This window comes from Rattus norvegicus, chromosome 1, assembly GCF_036323735.1.
Source record: "Rattus norvegicus strain BN/NHsdMcwi chromosome 1, GRCr8, whole genome shotgun sequence".
Lineage (NCBI taxonomy): Eukaryota > Metazoa > Chordata > Mammalia > Rodentia > Muridae > Rattus > Rattus norvegicus.
The window spans coordinates 236,447,555-236,468,769 of NC_086019.1; the positions used below are offsets into that span (position 1 = coordinate 236,447,555).

The 21,215-nt window shown below is 40.4% G+C and overlaps 1 protein-coding gene across 2 annotated transcripts in view; it reads left to right on the forward strand.

The window, feature by feature from the left end:
* Jak2 (Janus kinase 2) overlaps positions 1 to 21,215 on the forward strand; it is a 59,865-nt gene extending 38,650 nt beyond the window's left edge. The window contains 15 exon segments of one of the 2 annotated variants that reach the window (NM_031514.1): positions 1,014 to 1,200; positions 1,635 to 1,762; positions 4,002 to 4,136; positions 7,328 to 7,415; positions 8,081 to 8,208; positions 8,854 to 8,992; positions 10,611 to 10,762; positions 10,901 to 11,051; positions 11,777 to 11,913; positions 13,142 to 13,331; positions 14,015 to 14,139; positions 14,301 to 14,473; positions 17,776 to 17,893; positions 19,075 to 19,188; positions 19,922 to 20,205. In NM_031514.1, the coding sequence (NP_113702.1) occupies positions 1,014 to 1,200; positions 1,635 to 1,762; positions 4,002 to 4,136; positions 7,328 to 7,415; positions 8,081 to 8,208; positions 8,854 to 8,992; positions 10,611 to 10,762; positions 10,901 to 11,051; positions 11,777 to 11,913; positions 13,142 to 13,331; positions 14,015 to 14,139; positions 14,301 to 14,473; positions 17,776 to 17,893; positions 19,075 to 19,188; positions 19,922 to 20,029 (2,073 nt within the window). In that variant the 3' untranslated portion in view covers positions 20,030 to 20,205. 2 annotated transcript variants of the gene reach the window in all.

Here is a 21,215-nt window from a genome sequence, read left to right on the forward strand (position 1 = left end):
GGTTAATAATAAATCTATAAGTATATAAATATATAATGCCTTTGTTTCTGATATTTTATTTTTTGATGTTTGAGTATTAGCAATATGTCAAGTGGTATTTCATTAAGTATACTCGAGTCTGCTCACAAAAAATGAAAATATTTACATATACAATGTATGTAAGAGTGCACTGGACCTTCACTGTAAGCGCGTGTGGTTTGGATCTCGTCTAAGACTGTTTTTACCCATAGTTATCTTTAAAATATATATGAGGCAACTACGTGCTCTAAATCTTGAGAGGATTTGTAGCAAATCTAGATTTATTTTATAAAAATATAGAATGCTACTCAATATTTTCATAAAATCACCTGTCTTGTACTCAGCATGTGCAGGAAAGGAATTGTCTAAATGTAGGTGTATTTATCTCATCACGTCACCATTACATAAACTGTTAAGTTATTTACTCAACAGCCCAAATTTTTATGTCTATCATTGTGTCTAATAGGTGTGATAAGAGATTAGAGAACATATGAGGGATCGCCTGGAGGGACTAGCAGGTACTTTATAAAGGCTCCAGGTCGGATGAGTACAGTAATAGAGCAGGTCAGCTTATGAAGACGAGTGAAGTAGTCAGTTTATTACATACGACACACGTTTGTAAGATAGAACTAGAAATGTCATGTTAGAGATAATTAAAGGAGTTCGTCCTGTTAGGGAGGACCTTGCCATGAAGGATTGTGTCACCTTAGTGAGTAGGGATGGATACAATCACGTCGGTGTGTTGATGGGCAGAACAGGGGTGGGGAAGCAGAGCTTATGAAGGTCGGTGTGCTGTGCCAGTGTTAGACAGGGAGGGAACCTGTTACAGATGGCGGGTGTGGCACACGATTAAAGCCCTTCTGAGGCACTGCCTCAGGACTTAGAGCTTAACCATGGAGATATTCTGTTGGTTGGGTTTTGATAGCCCTTTTGACTGAATAATCTCCATAATTACCATTGTGATTTTTCTCCTTTTTATAACTAAACTTACACAGCGAGAAAATGTTATTGAATATAAACACTGTTTGATTACAAAGAATGAGAATGGAGAGTACAACCTCAGTGGGACTAAGAGGAACTTCAGTAGTCTTAAGGACCTTTTGAATTGCTACCAGATGGAAACTGTGCGCTCAGACAGTATCATCTTCCAGTTCACCAAATGCTGTCCTCCAAAGCCGAAAGGTAACATAACTCTCCTGTTAGTCTAGAGGCTCTGTCATGCTTTGCACAGGGTGGGGGGAGATTTCAGAAGTAGGCAAAAGGCAGTGCCACATGAGAGCGAACACCAGCTTCTACTACTAATTCCTGTGACTGGTTCTTTCATGTGCCTTTAGGATTTTAGTTTCTTGTTTTTAAAATGAAATAGCGATTGTAAATCTCTTAAAATAATTTCTTTAAAATTCCTAGAAAATAAATTGTTAAGAAGTGACTGTATATTTGAATGTGCTTATTAGCTAGTAAGAGTATTTCAGTCAGAGTTGAATAATAAAATTCCTAAAATAACACAGTACACTCGTGTCATTTATCTGGAGCAGGTCATAGTTTTGCTGTGCTTTGATTATTTACAGACCTAACCACATATGAAATAGTTACATTGTGGGTTATTTTTTTTCCAGATAAATCAAACCTTCTTGTCTTCAGAACAAATGGTGTTTCTGATGTTCAGCTCTCACCAACATTACAGAGGCATAATAATGTGAATCAAATGGTGTTTCACAAAATCAGGAATGAAGATTTGATATTTGTAAGTTCATCTTGATAATTGGGTGTTTTTTTTTTTTGTCCCTTTAAAGCAATGTCTTTTTAAGTTTCTTAGCTGAAAAGTACATTCACGTTATATTTGACATATTTTATTATAACTTATTAAATTGTACTTGAATTTCAAGATTCATCATTTATAAAATTTATAATCTTAGAAAATATGCAATCTTACAACATAAATTAGAATTAATTAATAATGGAGATATAGTCTCTTCTCAGAAGTTTAAAAATATTCCTTTGGGAAATTTAAGTTAAAGACACCTGTTTTAGTTCCCATGTATGGAAGCAAGTAAAGGTAATTCAGTAGATTATCTGTAAGGAACGGAAGGCAGAATAGTCCTGGGATGTGACAGCTTGACTAGTGTGTGGTGTGAGAAGGTGAGAGCTGGTCTTTGTATCAGGTTAGAATACAAAGAAAGGACTAATCCTGGACTTGAGTTAAAAGTGAGACTTAGGATACAGCTGGAACCTGCAAGAGGATGCATCCAGTGAATTGAGTGTGAAATGCTTGCCTACTAGCAAGAGGAGAAGAAAACGAATATTGTCTGTTTTAATTGATTTAGAGAGAAAAAAGAGGAGTTTATAAGCTTTTGAGTTTAGGCTTTGTTATATTACTTACACGATCTGAGAAATACCAAGCCAGGAAGTTAAAGACCATACCACAGGTGCTTGGGAGAAAACACATGCACAGTTTTGGAAAAACACCCTCTGAGCCATAAGTATAGGTCAGGCAATGGGGGAGAGAGGCAGGAATGAAGAGCTTTAGGACATCCTCAGCTATACATGGAGTTGAAAGCGATTCTGGACTATGTGATACCCTGCCTTAAAAACAAAGCAAACGACCTGAAGGGAAAGAGATGTTCTCTTAACTCAGGCTCCAAGGGTTCCCATAGATAAACCACCCCGAGAATAGGCTTTCAATTCAAAAATTAAAACATGCAGGGAAACTACCCAAGATTAAATAGAGGTCATCAAACCAAGCCAACATTAAACTTAAACTTGTAATAGTTTTGTATAGTTTTCAAGAATAGTCCATAAAATGTAGGTACCTTTAAAGAGCAAACATGTAAGATGTATTACTTAAAGACAGAATTCCAGCAAAGAAGGTATAGTTGTGTAAAATCTACTTGTCCTTGCCACTTAGTTGACAGACAGTGTAGAAAGCAGGCTCCTCTCCCAACACTGATGTGAGAGTGAGGGAACTGGAAAGCAGACCTGATACAGCTCAAGGGTGTTTGTCCAGGATTTTTAAATGAAATATACTGGCTTATGCCTGCCACCTGCATGCTCAGGAGACTGAGCTAGGAAGAGAGTAAGCTTGAGGCTGGCTTGGGGTACAATCCCCAGCCTGAATTCAGCCTGAGAAGCAGTGACCACACAGCTGAGATGGCTAACGGCAGCGAAGAGGGACATAGAGAGGGGGAACTGCAGAATGTGAAGGGATTATTTTTCAGGTATGATGGAAACAGAGAACAGCCGGGGAACTTGACTGTTGGAAGTACTATGTGGTGGAGCTTGCATTTAAACATGGCAGCTTCAGGCCCTAGGCTTTCAGCAGTTACTCTGGGCAGATCCCTGATAATTGGTAGTACTCAGTAGTGGGGTAGATGTCCATCTCGTTATTTCAGGCTTCGGTACTTTTGTGTATTTATTTACTTATTAGTCAAAGCAATTCTGTAGGAAAATGTATTATTGCTCATTATATGAAGAGTCCAAGGCAAACTGAGTTCAAGGTCAGCCTGGGCCCATAGGGAAAAGAAAGAGAAGTGGGAGAGGGAGGGGCATGGGTGAGAACACCCAGGTAACAGAAGCACAGAGGGACTCAGCAGCCTCCAGAAGGGCAGCTGGGGAGTGGAAAGCAGTCAGGTTTCCTCCCTCCACACACCGCACTGCTCTGCCTTTGTGTTGTGCTAGGAGGAAAGCCTAAGAGGGATCATTTGTAAACACATTCAGGCAAACACCGACTCTTTTCTGAGCACAGTAATTGTAGCCATTGCAGGAGATATGAAAGCACGAGTGAAATATGCTTCCTTCATTATTCCTTGTTTTTGTTTTTAAATATTATTAAAGGAAGAAGGGCAGAGAATTAATCTCAAACCTCAAGTTTAGGTTCAGTTCATAACAAATGTTTACCATTTTAAAAACAGGATGTATTTTCATTTTCTAGTTTCTTTACTTCATCTGCCTTTATTCACCTCTCACTCACCTTTTTTCTTTTAAAGAATGAAAGCCTTGGCCAAGGCACTTTTACAAAAATATTTAAAGGTGTAAGAAGAGAAGTTGGAGATTATGGTCAGCTGCACGAAACCGAAGTTCTTTTGAAAGTCCTAGATAAAGCACATAGAAACTATTCAGAGGTGTGTATGTCTGCTGGGTTCCTCACGTATCTTTTTATACTATGTGTGTGTATTCATAAGCACAAATGCATGTGTGTGACTTCAAGATTATAAAATCGTATGCTCTTATATATATTAATTGTGAATGAGATAGGTTTCACTATGAAATACTTGAACACACAGGATATATTTCAGGCATTTAGTCTATTGCTTTCTCATGTCCCCCTCGCAGTGGTCCTCTTTCTGCTGACCTCTGGTCGACTGTTTCGTCTTTGACCTAATGTGCTTTATTAGGGTTGCTTACATGAGTGTGGATGAAGGTTTATTTACACGAATGTACTCACTTTACCACTAACAAAATATGTCTCCATACCCTATCAAGCAGTAAAATCCTTAGGCAGTGGTAGGTCCCATGAGCTCCTCCTCCCTCCCTGAGAGAGTATTGAGAGGCCTCATCTGTGTACACCTGGCCAGGTAAGCACAACTGCTTTGTGTTCAGAGTGAGACGCCACGTGAGGCCAGCAGTGAGCGCTGCACACCGCCCTTCCCCTGTAGCACACAGTTTCCCCCGCTGGGTCCTTGTAGACATGGTATTTACTTTCCCACTGCTGTGATGATGGACACTGCGACCAGAAGCAAAGTATAAAGGGCTTCATCTTCACCTGCAGTTCCAAAGGGTAAGAGTCCACCATAGCAGAGCAGGCCTGACCTGGTGACAGGAGGAGGAACAATGAGAACTGAAGTGTGAAGCGATGGTAGCCCTCAAAGACTCCTCAGTGAACTACTTCCTCTAGCAAGGCTCTATCTCCCAAAGCTCCCACAGTCCTCCCCTCAGCTCCATCAACTAGAAGCTGTTAGACACGTAACCATGTGGGAGCATTCCTTAGTCAGACGATCAGAGTGGGTGACAGAGATGTTCTTCATGGCTGAGAATGTGAGTCACGTATTCTCAGCACTTTGATGAGCTAGGGGCATCTTGTCTGACTGATTGGTGTTTTTGCATACAGGAGCCATAGTTGAGTAAGAAGGCTGTTTGTGATAGTTTTGGCCTAGCAGCTACACTGTGAGGGCTGGCCAGCAGGGGGGAAGCTTCCAGCCCAAATCTGGCGTGATTTATTTCTGTCCTAAGACTCAGAAGTGTGGCATCTTCAGCACTAGGCGATTAGAGCATAGCCTGGTGCCCAGCCAGTAGCCGTGGGGATTGTATGTATTGTCCTGAGGGCCTGAGGCCTCATTGGCCAGCCTTAGGAGGGAGGTAGCCCACCTCTGGAGCTAGGATTACCACTTAGCATCCTGTGGCTTCTGGGAACAGCTTTATCTATACATCAAGATCCCTCTGTTCAAACTCCTGTGGTTTATATTTTATTTTTTGTTAGTTTATAGATATTTGATTTACTTAGAGATTTTCACACATGAATTTTTCTTAAGTGCCCCCTCCCTTCTGTCTCTCCCCTCCTCCATCCTTCAATTTTTTTTTTTTTATCTCTAGCCTTCCCTTCTGCTTTTATATCTACACATTCTGTTACCCCCTCTTCCCTCTCAAGCTCTTTGCTTGTATTTGGATTCTATTCATGTATGTACATTCACATGCGTAAAAATTAGAAGGTAGGATTCATATGAAAAAGATCATGTAAAATTTATCTTTTGAGCCAAACTGAGTTACCTCCCTTAATACTGTTTTTCCAGTTCCACCAATTTTCTTTCAAACTTAATAATTTTTTCTTTTCTTTATGACTAAATGCTATGTCATTGTGCATATGTATTTTCATTATCTGTTCATCAGTTGGCGGGCCTTGAGGCCGGTTCCATTTCCTTGCTGTAATGGATACAGCAGCAATGTGCATGGGTGTGTAGGTGTCTCTGTAATGGGATACACGGTCCTTTGGTAAAGTCTGTGCTTAGCTGCAGTGTAGCTGGGTCACGTGGAAGCTCTACTTTAAGGGCTTATGTGTGGGGCTTATGTGCGTGTGTGCTGGAGATCAGCACTGCGTGTCTTTATTCCCCCATCCCACTGACTCTGTTCCCAGTGTCTTCTGTATGTAGAGTATTATCCTCAGCCCCAGTCACTGTGCAGAAATGGACCCACAGTGAGTACAGAGTGTTAGTCTGTAAAGCCATCTCCCGAAAGCACTAGCCTTAAGAAGTAAAGGAAAGGGACAGTTAGTTATTATGAGCACAGATGGGAAGAACGTGAAAAAAAAGCCACCTTAAGACGAGTGGGACAGGAGGAGTTTGGGAGTGGGATGAGAAATAGCAAAGGAGGGGAGAGCATGCTAGGCAAAGAGCAGACTGAAAGAAAGATAAAATGATAAAGAAAAGGTCTGTGTCCCAGGAGGCTGAGGGACACACCTGCAGAGCAAAGCAGACCAGGCTCTTTAAGAGAAAAAAAGTAAAAAAAAAGAGTGAGGAAAAATACTTTGTGCAGAGCAGGGATAAGCTGGCCTGCCTATGACATTGTGTATTAAACAAAAATGGTTGCGGAAGAAAGAGGCGGATGGGAATACACAGGGTGGAAACTGACTGGCCCGTGTTGCTTCCTTCTGGATGCCAGAGCTCCTTCATCAGCTCCTAGAGTTCTTCAAAATTGTCATTTTTGTTAAAAAGGAGCATCTATGACTGCATGATGAGGAGACTACAGAATATTTGAATTTTATTTTTTCTGTAAAATTTATCTTCAGGGTCTATTTAGTTATTTCTTTTTTTTACTTTTTAGTTATTTACTTCTGTGTACATGGTTGTTTTGCATGTATGCATGTCTGTAGAAGTCAGAAGAGGGTATAGGAGCTTGGATTACAAGCAGTGGTTAATGACCCACTGGGTGCCAGGAGCCAAACCCAGGTCCTCTGGAAGAGCAAGCAGTGTTCTTAACCACTGAGCCATCATCCTGGCCTAACACGGATAGGATTTTAAAACTAACATTAATACACTAACTGCTTTCAGCGTTGGGTTATAGGTACTATTAAATCTCTACATATACGGAGGCTACTTTCTTTGCATGGAGCCTTCAAGTTCAGTGGAGAGTCCTCCACAGTTTCACCTACGTAACAATAAGCTTGAAAGGCACCGTACTAAAAACATCCTGTTGTCCAACCGAGAGTAGCACAGACGCTATTTCTTTCAAGTCAGAGGGCATCTTTTTTAATTTTACACCCTTACAGACGTCATGAACAGAAATCCCTTCACATTTCTTGTTTTCCCCTTTCCCCCTTTAGTCTTTCTTTGAAGCAGCAAGCATGATGAGTCAGCTTTCTCACAAGCATTTGGTTTTGAATTATGGAGTATGTGTCTGTGGAGAGGAGAGTAAGTAAAACCACCCGCTTTTTGTTGCTGCTGTTGTTGTTGCTGTTGCTGTTGTTGGTGTTGTTAATGTCATACCTGTCTCAGAATCCTTATTTTTAGGACTACAATAGGTATCAGTAAAACCACGGAATTACAGATGTTGTTGAACCGGAAAGCATTGTGGGACTGTTCAGTTAGATCTTGTAAAAAAGCAAAGTGGTATTTAAAGTAAAATGTAGAGTAGAATTAGCTTGTCTTATTATAATGGCCAAGTGATGGATAAGGATTAGAGTAAACCGATGCAAGCTTTTGTGTGCACATAACAGTTCAGGTGATGGGTGACTAACACTGAGCAACTGGTCCTTCAGGACAAACTTACTGGGAGTTAGGAAAACAGCATACGAATGATAGGCTGAATTATTAAGGAAGCTCAGTGGAGTGACTGAGCATTGGCGCTAGGCAGGTCCCCAGTTATGCTGCAGTAGGCATGTTTGCACTCTATAATTAACACGGTGTTATATATAAAAGTATGTCAGGTATGCATTGTTTTAAGTTAGCACAGTTTGCTTAATTTAATTTATTTACCTATTGTATCCACAAATAACCTAAGCACTTTGAAATTTCAAATCACACATCTTTAATTGGATGTATACTTGAGCTTTAACATTATTTATATTTTAATGCAGACATTTTGGTTCAAGAGTTTGTAAAATTTGGATCCCTGGATACATACCTGAAAAAAAACAAAAATTCCATAAATATACTATGGAAACTTGGAGTGGCCAAACAGTTGGCATGGGCCATGCACTTCCTCGTAAGTGATTTCTGTATTCTTTTTAACAAACTAACACCCCGTTTTGTTCTGTGGAAGCACCGTAGTTATTTTAAGCTGGCCATGAGGACAAGGTCCAGGAATGGGTGCGAAGTCTTTCACTTAGGGCTGAAAGGTGTGGCTATGCACATGGAGGGATCAGCTTTAAAGGCAGTGCTGCCTCCAACAGCCTCCTGCAACTACCTTAGACATCATAGTTTATATCACCTAAACCACAGATTTATAGACACGTACTGTGCTGCTGCAATAGCAGACAGTAGGCCGCGGTGTTTGCAGGCACTGAACAGCGTGCAGTGAGGAAGTGGTATAGACCAGCACAGAAGGCCAGAGTGCCTGCAGTTGTAGGTGCACGTTTATTGAAGTGGAAACTCTCCTGATGTCCGCTCTCACCTAGAAGTGCTTATCATGTGGAGTCTCCTCTGAAAAGTACGCTCCCTTCATCGTGGGCATAGACTGTGCACCAGCTAGAGAAACCATAGACTTCCTTCTGACTGTCCCAAGTGTGCTCCACGTTACTATTATCCGTGCTGTTCTTTCCTCTTTACATCTGCATTCTGGCTTTAGGCATATTACGTGCACACATATTTGCATATTAATATTTAATACATGTGTATTTAACTTAAATAGGAAGAAAAATCCCTTATTCATGGGAATGTGTGTGCCAAAAATATCCTGCTTATCAGAGAAGAAGACAGGAAAACAGGGAATCCACCTTTCATCAAACTTAGTGATCCTGGGATTAGCATCACAGTTCTACCAAAGGACAGTAAGTTCTGATCGACTGCATTCCCATTCTTAAATGTTGTTTGGGTGCTACCGTGAACGTCATGTTAATTTCCCTCTAATTCTAGTTTACTGTTCTTGCTTACTAATGGCATTAGGCCTCTACTTTTAGTAATTTAGACTGTTACGATTAAACTGTGACTGTTCATTTCTCCTTCGGTAAACGCATGCTACCATACAGTGAGGTTATTCTTTTGTGTATATGTGTGTATGGGAGGAGGCGTGCTGAGGCGCAGCACCGGTGTGAAGTCAGAAGCTGACACTGGCAGCTGGTCCTCTTTTCTACATGCGGCCTCAGGGTTGAACTTCAGTTCCTGAGCTTAGCTGCAAGCACCTTTATCCACGTAAGCCACAGTGCTGGCTGTATTTTGACTAATTTTCTACCTGAATCTTCTAAATTAAGAATCCATATTAATCAAATTTTGTGCATTGGTATACAATATTCTGGTTTCACCAATGATACTTAACTTTGATAGCTGACTCCAAGGTAAGGATACCGATAACAGGACAGTAGTGTAGAAAGGAAAACCTCACAGGGATTTTAGATCTGCATTTGAGGAAATTTACCTTTTGGAATGAGAAGTTATATAGAAAACAATTACATGGTAAAAAAGACAGGAACTAATGAACTTTTTTTTTTCTTTTTTTTCGGAGCTGGGAACCGAACTTAGGTCCTTGCGCTTGCTAGGCAAGCGCTCTACCACTGAGCTAAATCCCCAACCCAACTAATGAACTTTTTAACCTCCTTGGTGTGTAGAAAAATATCCATAGTGCTTTACCGAGAGGTAGAACATTATCCTCATTTTCTTATCTCTTTCTCTTTATCAGAGTCCCAGCAGGGAGGTTTGTACTGCTTCTTCCTTCCTTAGGTACTTTCTTTGCAGTTAAGGACTGCTGAAACTTTATTTGGGAAATTCCATGATTTGAACATTACCCAGTCTGCCAATTCCGTATGGAGACTGTATAATTTACTGATTTGTCTGCTGTAATGCTGTTGGGCCTTACGTACTGACTTCTGCTGCTGAGTTGTTAAAACCTATCGATGACGTGACATTGTATGATAGATGCTCATCATATACATACATATATATATACACACACACATACATACATACATATATATACACATACACGTGTGTGTATGTGTATATATATATATACATATATATATATATATGTGTTCTCTATAGGTATATCATGAACGTTGAGAGTAAATCTTAAGACAGATTTTGTATGTTTCCTTCTGTGGTAGAGAGATGGCTAATGGGAAGATGGTGGGAACAGTGTGCCCGGTGAGATACTTTGGTTTAATGGAAAGAAGTTTAGTTGATCTAAAATTATTACACATGATACTAATTCTAACAACACTGTTAAAAATATGTCCCTGTGAGAAACTTCCTCAGTCTTTGTGGATCTGAATTGTTAAAGCTGAGACACTGAAGTAGAATTAAAGGTTCGGCCAGCTCTTAGGCTTGGAAAACGTGAGCCGATCCTGTATAACCACGAAAGACTTGGTTATTCAAATAAGTCTGAAACCCTTCACATATAAAACAATGGTTTGTGGAGCTTATTTAACAATAGTCTGTCCTGTTGTTTAAAAGTTCTTCAGGAGAGAATACCATGGGTACCACCTGAGTGCATTGAAAACCCTAAAAATCTAACTTTGGCAACAGACAAGTGGAGCTTTGGCACCACTCTGTGGGAGATCTGCAGTGGAGGAGACAAGCCTCTGAGTGCTCTGGACTCTCAAAGAGTAAGTCATATGGCTGAGGGGGAGGCTCCTCCCTCCACAGGGTGTGACATTCCCTAGCCCTCCTAATTGTAAGAAGAAAGCGGGTGACAGCAGTGTGGGATTTGTTTTACCTTAATTTGTCTTGGCCCTTAATTGTAGAAGCTGCAGTTCTATGAAGATAAGCACCAGCTCCCAGCACCCAAGTGGACAGAGTTGGCAAACCTTATAAATACTTGCATGGATTATGAGCCAGACTTCAGGCCTGCCTTCAGAGCTGTCATCCGTGATCTGAACAGCCTGTTTACTCCAGGTGAGGACTGGGGGCCATCCCTGCTCACTGACTTCGTCCTCAGTGGCTTCCATTGGATAGCTTCTAACTTTGTAGTTCCTTCCATCTGAGGTGGTCTTTGATATCGTGCTGCATATATGTCCTACTTGACTGGGCAATTTTTATTTTTTAAAAAGATGTTTTTAAACTTTATTAGCTTGTTTATTTTATGAACAAGAAAACTTAACCACCAAATTTATTATCTATGTCTAAAACAGGAGTTTTGGAATTTGTTGCATGTTCAGTTAATGAGAAGCATGTTTATCTGATCACATTCGTTACTCAGCTATGTGGAGTTTTTAACAAGGCCCCCTTTGGGTTTTCTAGTTCCCATCTATTTTGTAATTGACTTATTCGTGTGAACACGAGATAGGTTTATTTTTGTCTGTCCTACCTCTGGAGTGCTGAGGTAAATGCATGCCTGCCCCACAGCTAGCCAGCAGGATTTACCTCTCTCACTACATGAGTTGAGTAGAACCTTACTTTGTGAAGACTGAAACTGCCTGTTTTGGAAAATAGTATTTTACCTTTTAAAAAATATATCTTGAAAGTCTGGGTAAAGCCCCCTATCAGTGTAATCTAAGTGAGTTTGTGTCTCCCTGTGTTAGTTAGTATTCTTAACTCATTCTGCTTCTTAGCTTGGATATCAGTTTTACCCAGAGAATGTATTTGCCAATTTAATATAGTGTCATTCTTTATTTCTACAGATTATGAACTGCTGACAGAAAATGACATGCTACCCAACATGAGAATAGGTGCCCTAGGATTTTCTGGTGCTTTTGAAGACAGGGACCCTACACAGTTTGAAGAGAGACACTTGAAATTTCTACAGCAACTTGGCAAGGTAGACTGTCATAAGTTTTCAGAAAGAATATAACCAGACATCCTTTTTTTGGAAACAAAAAGGCTTTGGACTAGAGTTACTAATAAATACACTTTTCACAAAAAATTTAAGAGGTATTTGTAGAGAAAAAAGTTTAATTGCTGACTATTAGAGACATTGTCTGTTAAATAACACTTTACTGAAGAACGCCTCAGGCTCTTGAGCATGCAGCACACACTCCACTAAGGAGCACTTCCCGAACTGAGGGGTTCTGCGTCTCTCACTTGGAAGGAGTTAGTAGATCAGAGTTAGTTAGTGTGAGAGGGAAGGGAACAAATGCTGTTCTCTTTGCTTTCCAGCCTCATTGTGGGAGACATTATGTCACCGCTTACAGCGTAGGACCTTGAGTTACCATGGTCATCAGCAGAGGTTCCATGAAAGGCTGCACGCTCATAGGTAGCCTGTATTATACAGTCCATACTGTGTGACAAGATGAGGAAAGCCACGGTGCTTAGCAGGCCCAGTGGCAGTGACAAGCTCTCGTCCTTGTTTGTTTACAGGGGTCTATACCATATCTCAGCATGAATTGGATGTTGGCACCTCACTGAGACCTTTACCTAAATTAGAAGTTTCAATTGAGCTTTCCTGAGGGTTATATAAAAAGTTAGCCAAACTATGTTAATAATTGACTGTTGTTCCTTTTTCTATAAAAGGAGACTATTTGGAGGATATAGCCATTCAGAGAGGGAAAGTTCTGGAGTTATTCTTGTTATAATGGTGCCATCTTTGTGACCATTTAACCTTTATCACTCTGTATAAGACACTGAATAAGACATTAGGGATTAGGCCTCCATTGTGTAAATCTGTGGGTCACACATACTCAGGCCATTGCAGTCCTCATTCACTGACAGCAATGTCAAGGTGCAGTGAGATAGAAAAACGTTACTGAAGTCAGTTATTGAAACTTACCATAGCTCCAGGGAACCTTGATTTGTCTTTAATAACCAGTGCTCACCACATGTTTAACTATCTTTCCAATGTGTGGTATTCATCTCAAGGAAGTTGTTTATAGGTATACTACCCAGGTTTTTAAAATAATACTTCCATTTCTTGCTCCAAAGGTTGCCTAACGTAAGCTGAGAATTCTTTCTACTAATTCTAGCTGCCAGCGTTTTCTGCATATTTAGGAATTAATGTTAAGTTGCCTTGGAAACATTCGGTTTCCATCCTAATGTCTCCTGGTGTTTAGGGTAACTTTGGGAGTGTGGAGATGTGCCGCTATGACCCGCTGCAGGACAACACTGGAGAGGTGGTAGCTGTTAAGAAGCTCCAGCACAGCACGGAAGAGCATCTCCGAGACTTTGAAAGGGAAATTGAAATCCTGAAATCCTTGCAGCATGACAACATCGTGAAGTACAAGGGAGTGTGCTACAGTGCTGGTATGTGCCATTCAGACCTGCCTGAACCTCACAGCAGGCCTTTGTCATCCAGGTTTAGATTTGTCAGTGCCCAGAGAGAGACGCTTAGAGATTGTGTGGGGAGATCTGGGCCTGTAACTACATCAGAATGGTTCGTTAATCTTCCTTCTCACTACTTCCTTAGGAAAGAAGGGTTAACACTTTTTTAACAAAATTAATTTCCTTATATAATCTATCAAAATCTTTTTGTATTAGATACTTGTTATAATGGAAAAATTCATTAGCAAATTATTTTGATTTGTACAAATAATTAAAGAAGGTTTAAGAATATTTATAAAGCTTCTTTAAAATTTTTGGATTAAAAACCTATATTCTTAACTATTTTATCACTTTTAATTTATGATAAACTTTTATCATCATGAACCCAGATTTCGTATATACTTAAATCATTTACATGTAGGTTTTTTTCCCACATGGAGAGGTTTAATGAGAGAAGAAGAGTAGAAGAGGGGAAAAGTAAAGGCTGGGGCCATGAGCACGGGAGGGAAGGGGGAGGGGAATGGGGAGAGAAGGGACAGAGGGCAAGAGGGCAAGAGGGCAGAGAAGAGAAAAGAAGAGAGAAGAACTACATGTAGGTTTTTCCTAATATTTAATCAATAAAATACAGGACAGTAAAACGTTGTGTTCCTTTTTTATGTTAAAAGGTCGGCGCAACCTAAGATTAATTATGGAATATTTGCCGTATGGAAGTTTACGAGACTATCTCCAAAAACATAAAGAACGGATAGATCACAAAAAACTTCTGCAGTATACATCCCAGATATGCAAGGTACCCAGCATCCCAGATGTCTCTTGTAGATGAAGTAAACGTAGCGAACTAACTCAAGTCATACAAACGTATTCTTAATAATGATGAGAACTTGTAGGAGTACAGCCATATAAATTATGCTCATACAACTACTGAAAGAAAAATATGTTTTTTGTCCATAGGGCATGGAGTATCTTGGTACAAAAAGGTATATCCACCGGGATCTGGCAACAAGGAATATATTGGTAGAAAATGAGAACAGAGTTAAAATAGGAGATTTTGGATTAACCAAAGTCTTGCCACAGGACAAAGAATACTACAAAGTAAAGGAACCAGGTGAAAGTCCCATATTCTGGTGAGTATGGCATGCTTTTAGCATAATGAAGTGAAATTTTGGAGAACTTGCTCCAAACTTTATTTTTACTGTGACTTAATATATAAAATGTAACAATGTTCAGTTCAACACTTTCCTAAACAGTAGCAGTATTTATCGTATGCTTTGCACTGAGCTAAAAGAATGCATCTCATTAACTCAATCCTTTTTAAAGAAACAGGCGGGTGTAAGCCACCGGGCAGGGGTGTTTGGAATTGAACTGGGTCCTCTGGAAGAGCAGTGTGTGTTCTCAGCTGCTGAGCCATTTCTCTGGCTCTCAGGAATCCTTATCACAACCCATGGAAAATGTATATTCCTGGGGTTATTAGAAATGCAACAGTCTTCACCTGAAAACCAAAATCGAGAGGCACTGAAGCGTAAGACATCTCAGGCGCTGACACGATTTTCAGAGCCTCACATTTGGAGTAAGGAAGTTTCACTGACAGACATTTATGTGAGAAAATGTTCTAGATCTGAAACCAGAAGGACTTCTGATCTCAAGCATTTCTGTCAAGGCTGTAGCTCTATTCCAGCAGGAGGGAACTCATTGTAAATGTAAGCTCAATGTAAGCTTGCCCAAGGTGTCTTTTTAATCAGCTGCAGCATTGGGGTTCAGACTCAGTCTGATCTTAGCATTTACACTTCCAATCTTTCCAGACCACGATAATGTTATAACCTGGCATTAGTTAGATACTGCATTCATGGCATTTAGGCATTAGAAGTAGTTTTTGATCTTTAATTAAAATTGTCTGGAACATTATAACTTGTTTTACTTATTTAAACATTTTATTAGCATGAATTATACATAGTAACCGCAGTCACGACATGTTTCATACACTCATGGGGTATATCCAGTCACGTTTACTCTTTGCCTCACCCTCATTTCCAGCTAGCTCCTGTTCTGGACTAGGTCGGTTGTTTCTATGATGACCCAGGGAATTTGATTAGGCTTTGATAATAAGAGCATAGCTGAGGGTTTGGACTTAAAAATCTGTCTCAGCTATTTGGAATTAAGAACTGAATATAAATGTCATGGAGGGACGGGCCTCCTAAGCTCCTCCATTTAAATACATTGTTCACCAAGTCATTGCACGTCATCACTGTTCTTCATGGAGGAAGGTGGGAGGGCAGGAGTCAGGCAGCCTGTTCTGGAGTACTTTACTCTCACTCTCCAGCCAGGATCCCCATGGCCTCATTCCCTCATTCTTATCCTACACTGGCCATTAAATTTAACACCTGAATTTTGGAGAAAACACAGTCAAACCCTAGCAAACAAACTCTAGATATGAAAGGAATCACATGTAGTTTTTATCTATAGAAGTTAGTCATAGCTTAAAAAAAAAAGCTTGATATTATTTAAAAATAAATATTTGTCCTCTTTAATAATTTAATTACTCTAGATGTTGTTTTATTTTAGTCTCTTGGCATGACCCAACACGTTTTAGGGATTGGTACTAAGAGCTCGAGGAAGAATACTTCTACTTCAATATTTGAAAACAGTTGTTGAAGCAGAGATTCGAACCTACGGGAAGGCTGGTGTTCTCACCATCATCTCTTGTTTCTCTGCAGTAGTCATAGGCTCTGGCCTAGGCTTGTAATCATGGAGTAAGAGAAAGCCAGGAGACATTCTGAAAAGAATGGTGGTCATTGCACACAGCAACAGGAGAGTTAAAAATAATTGCTGGGCCAACAGCAGGCCTGAGTCAGGTTCCCCACGGTCTGTCTGCATGGTGGAAGGGGAAAACATAAACCCATGGGTTGTCTCTGACCTCCACACATGCACAAATAAACACATGTATGCATAAATACATAAAATGTAAACTATTTAAAAAATTCCTAAGAATCCTTTCTTGGGCGGGTAGGTTGTGATTCCATTTATTGTATAGTCAAAGTTATACCCTTGGTGTTGGCAAGAGTGCTTTGCTAAAAACAAAACAAAACAGACAAAAGCAACAATAAAACCTAAAACTAAAAACCAAAACCGTAAGAACAGCATGGCTGGAATCCCAGTACTCGGGAGGCTGAGGCTCGTGAATTTGAGCCAGCTGGGTACACCGGAGGGAGAAGCGCACTTTGCATGTAGGAGAATGGCACTGTCTTATGGAGATTACAGTTTGCTGATAGAAGCAAAGCTAAGCACACAGATCACGCCCCTTACATGTTCGTACAGTGCAAGCTAAGTCCAGATGTGCACTGAGCAGACGACTACTGATGTTGACTACTTATGGAAGGACTTGTGCAAGTAAAACTTGAATAGGATTTTGAAGAAAAGGTTAAAGATTAAATAATGTTGTTCACACACATATATACATACATATATGCTCATATATATATATATATACATACATACATACACACACACACACACACACATACAAACATACATACACACACATACTTGGTTTTTGGAGACAGGGTTTCTCTGGCTGTCCTAGAACTTGCTCTGTAGACCACGATGGTCTTGAACTCACAGAGTTTCAGTTTCAGTCACATGTTTTCAGTCTAGCAGTCAGATAGGCTCTGAAGGTATTTCTATAATGAAGACATGCTTAACCGAGGAACAATAATAGTCATGGTCCACTGCCCACCCCCCAGGGCTTGGATACCATTTTCCTGTGGCTTTGTATTTTCCGTATTTTCTTTCATAATCATCCCCTGTGATTTTTTAGATGTATTTATTCATGAACTTTATATGCATAGGCGTTTGTGTGTATATTTACACACCAGAAGAGGGCATCAGATCCCATAGTACTGTGGTTACAGATGGCTGGGAGCCACCATGTAGGTGTCAGGATTTGAACTCAGGACCTCTGGCAGAGCAGCCAGTGCTCTTAAACCCTGAGCCATCTCTTCAGCCCCTCCCTCCTGATTCTTAAGACTCCAAGTTACGTTTTTGGCAAAAGCTACATTTCTCCCCCAATTTTTAATCTGGATTTATTTAAAAGAATGACTTAAGGAAGAATATCTCACATTTCAGTTCTTAGAACACCTTGTCATTTCACGCCAACACAACATGAATGTGCTTAGGTTTTTAATGTGTCGGACGATCTCAGGCCCAGGTTTCTGATGTGTCAGGACGACTCACTACTCAACATGTGTCAGATGCATAGCTGTCTCTCATGACTGGAAAGAACAGCATAGCAAGGCCAACCGGGAGGGGGGGGGGAGGGGGTGGAGCAGATGCCGCCTTCGTTCCTTGTCCCTTGGTGTCTTCTCATTTGTTTGTTTTCTCCTTCAGTGTCATTACATGAAGTAACTCGTCTAAATGATTTCCAATATTGCAGGTATGCTCCCGAATCCTTGACAGAGAGCAAGTTTTCTGTGGCCTCAGATGTGTGGAGCTTTGGTGTGGTTCTGTACGAACTTTTCACGTATATCGAGAAGAGCAAAAGCCCACCTGTGGTCAGTGTGCTTTTTAATTGCTTTATTCCCCGAGCCCTCTCCTATTGCTTAACTTCTGTTTAAAGCAAAAGAAGTTTTACCCACAGATGAATAACCCATTTTTTTTTAGAGCCCCTTATTATTTATCTGGGGACAGTATTCAACAATACCCAACAAAATAACCACAAACTTACTAAATGCATTGCACTCTCATGTCCATTGTCTGTGACTCAGTAAGTACATGCTACTGAGTCATTCACAAAGAAAACTCCCAGTTGTGGAGATCGAAACTCTAGTATCAAGCCAAGGACCCTTTGGGTTCATTACAACATGGCAGATAAGCAGAAAGAGAACTACCTGCAAAAACAGATCACAAGGCGAGGCCTGAGCTGAGAACCAGGAGACCAGCATTCCTGACTGGGAAGCAGCTCAATCTCCCAGGAACCAGAACCCCGGGGAGACTGGCATTGATCTGGGAAGAGCCCATCATTCCAGCACTGCCAGGAACCAGGCCTCAGACACCTTAGGCATTGAAATTACATTGAGTATGTACGTCTACTCTGGGAAGCACTCACAACCTAAGACACACTTTAGGAAGTAACTTTACAGTTTCTTCCTGTGAAAAAATAAATCATTTTAATGAAATGACTCATAAATAACGATTTCAATATTGTAACATTTTCTTTCAGACTTATTTTATGTATAAAAGTGAAACTTTACAAAGAAATACCTATTGTTTTATATAGTTGTTTATATAGCTTTATAATCTTCCTGTGAAGTTACCCTGTTAACTATTGCTTTGTTTAATATAACAATAGAATTATTTGTAGTTACTTACTACAGTATGATTTAATTGTCCAATAGCATTCTGATATAAAGTTGCATATTTCTGGGTAATCATTTACCATTTTTATACATTAATGTGTACCTTGTTTCTGGCTATCACCTTAGAAGAAAAGTGTACTTGTGAGTGAGAGGCTGAGTTAGTATATCACTGTTGGTTGTTTCAAAAGAAGAGCTGCACAGTTCTGTACTCACAGCAGGGGAGGGCCAACTTACCTGCTGTATTCTCTTTGTATGTTTAACGAACTTTTACCAAACTAATATAAAAATTGTTGCATCTATTTTATCTTAATTTGCATTTGTTTTGTTAGTGTAATATGTTTATTTAGCAAGTCATTTACAATGGGTTTGTATTTCAGGAATTTATGCGAATGATCGGCAATGATAAACAAGGGCAGATGATCGTATTCCATTTGATAGAGCTACTGAAGAACAACGGAAGACTGCCGAGACCAGAAGGGTGCCCAGACGAGGTGACAAGTTTCAATTCATTCATTCATTATTCTCGTGTATGCATGATATGTGCTCGAGCGTGTGTGACGTGGGTGTGTGTGTGTGTGTGTGTGTGTGTGAGAGAGAGAGAGAGAGAGAGAGAGAGAGAGAGAGAATATGTGAGTGTGTGTCTTGGTATGTGTATGTGGGTATGTGTGTATTGTGGGAGTGGGTGTATGTGTGAATGTATCTTGGTGTGTATGAGGGTGTGTGGGGGTGGGGGGTGTGAGTACAGGCACCTACCACAGTGCACATTGGGATCAGAGGAAAACCTGCCAGGGTTGGTTCTTGCCTTCTACCTTGCTGAGGTAGTCTCTCTGTTTCTGCTGCTTCACTGAGCCCTCCAGACTGGTTGCTCCTCGTGATTTCATTGGTGACTTTCTTGTCTCTGCCTCTGGTTGTCTTAGGAGTGCTGGAATTAGAGATGAGCTCTTGCACCTGGCTCTCCCATGGTCCCAGGGACTGACTCAATACCAGGCTAGTCCCGTTTATACTGAGCCATCTCTCTGATCCAAATCCTTTTTAATCTACAGTAATTATCCATTTTCTTTTTCTGTTTTATTGGAAATAAACACAGATGGTTATTTCAAGGCATAACCATAGCATTATCATTGGCCCAGGCAAATTAACTTAGATTTCCAAATTCATATCATCCTCTGACTCACATGATACTTGTGTTCGTTCTAACTTTGGTTTGACTTTTTCACTTTACAGATTTATGTGATCATGACAGAATGCTGGAACAACAATGTCAACCAACGTCCCTCTTTCAGGGACCTTTCCCTTCGGGTGGATCAAATCCGGGACAGTATGGCTGCATGAAAGAGGTGACCTTTACTCAGAGACCAAGTAGACTTCCAGAACCAGAGCAAAGCTCTGTAGCCACATGGCCATGGACTCGTGTCCACGGGCCCTTATCATGATGCTAGCCAGAAGAAAATGTGATGCTGTCTGCTCAAGACTTTGGAAGCGTTGTGGATTTTTATGTACCATCTGTAACCCACCGCAGAAGGCTGGCAGGATGCTGTGAACTGGTGCACGGCACTCACTGCGTCATCGCGTCTCCCCTGGCAAAAGAAGAAAATAGACAGTTTTCAGCTCAGCTCTTTGAGAAATGAAAAAAGTTGTAATGTAAATTTTGCAGTGTAAGAGATGCACAGGACACACATGTACAGTTTTTACCACGTGGTGTGTATCATACTTTGGCATCCGTGTGATTTACATGAGGGCTGCTGTTTATTAATGTTTTTTAATTTTTCCATAGCTGATCTATAATAACTACATGATACACATTAAAATCTCAGAAAATTAAATGCCCTTTCTTTCTTGCTCATCTATGTTGCTCTGTCATACAGTTCCATGTCATTGTAAATATTTTTTCAAAGCAAAAGGAACAAAAGTCTAGTTTTATTTGTATAGAAAATCTTCCTGACCCTAAAGCATTTTGAAAGGGGACAGTCTTACAAAGTCACAGCACAATCTATTTTCTTATTTGTTTTCCTTGTGTTTATGGTAAATATGTTTTTAAATAGAACTGTCTCCAACTTTTTCTATGACTATAATGAATATTATTCTTTTATATTTTTGAGATTAAGAATGCCAGAAATACTTCCCTCCCTTGAACTGTTAACTGCCAATGAGACATCAATCCCTGAGATTTGTCATTGTACACTGAATTGACGCATAAGCCATAAATAATTTGTAAAGTGTGCAAGCTGTTTAAGATGCCTAATGGGTTGGAAATGGCCTGAGGCTGTGTGAGGGGTTTCCAGGGCTGCCATTACAGCTGTGAGAGAGGTGTCCCTCCTCAGAGCCTCCCAGACAGATGGGGGCCGGGGAGGTTGTGGAGCACAGGCTGTTCCCTCCTCAAGAATACCAGGAGGCCCGAGGCCTCCACCTCTGGACGAGAGAGCACACGTATTCTCAAAGTGTGAGTAAGTGTTTTCCTCCATCTTAGACAGTGTCGTGTCAAAAATAAAACAAGATTTTTGTGTGTTATTTATACAAA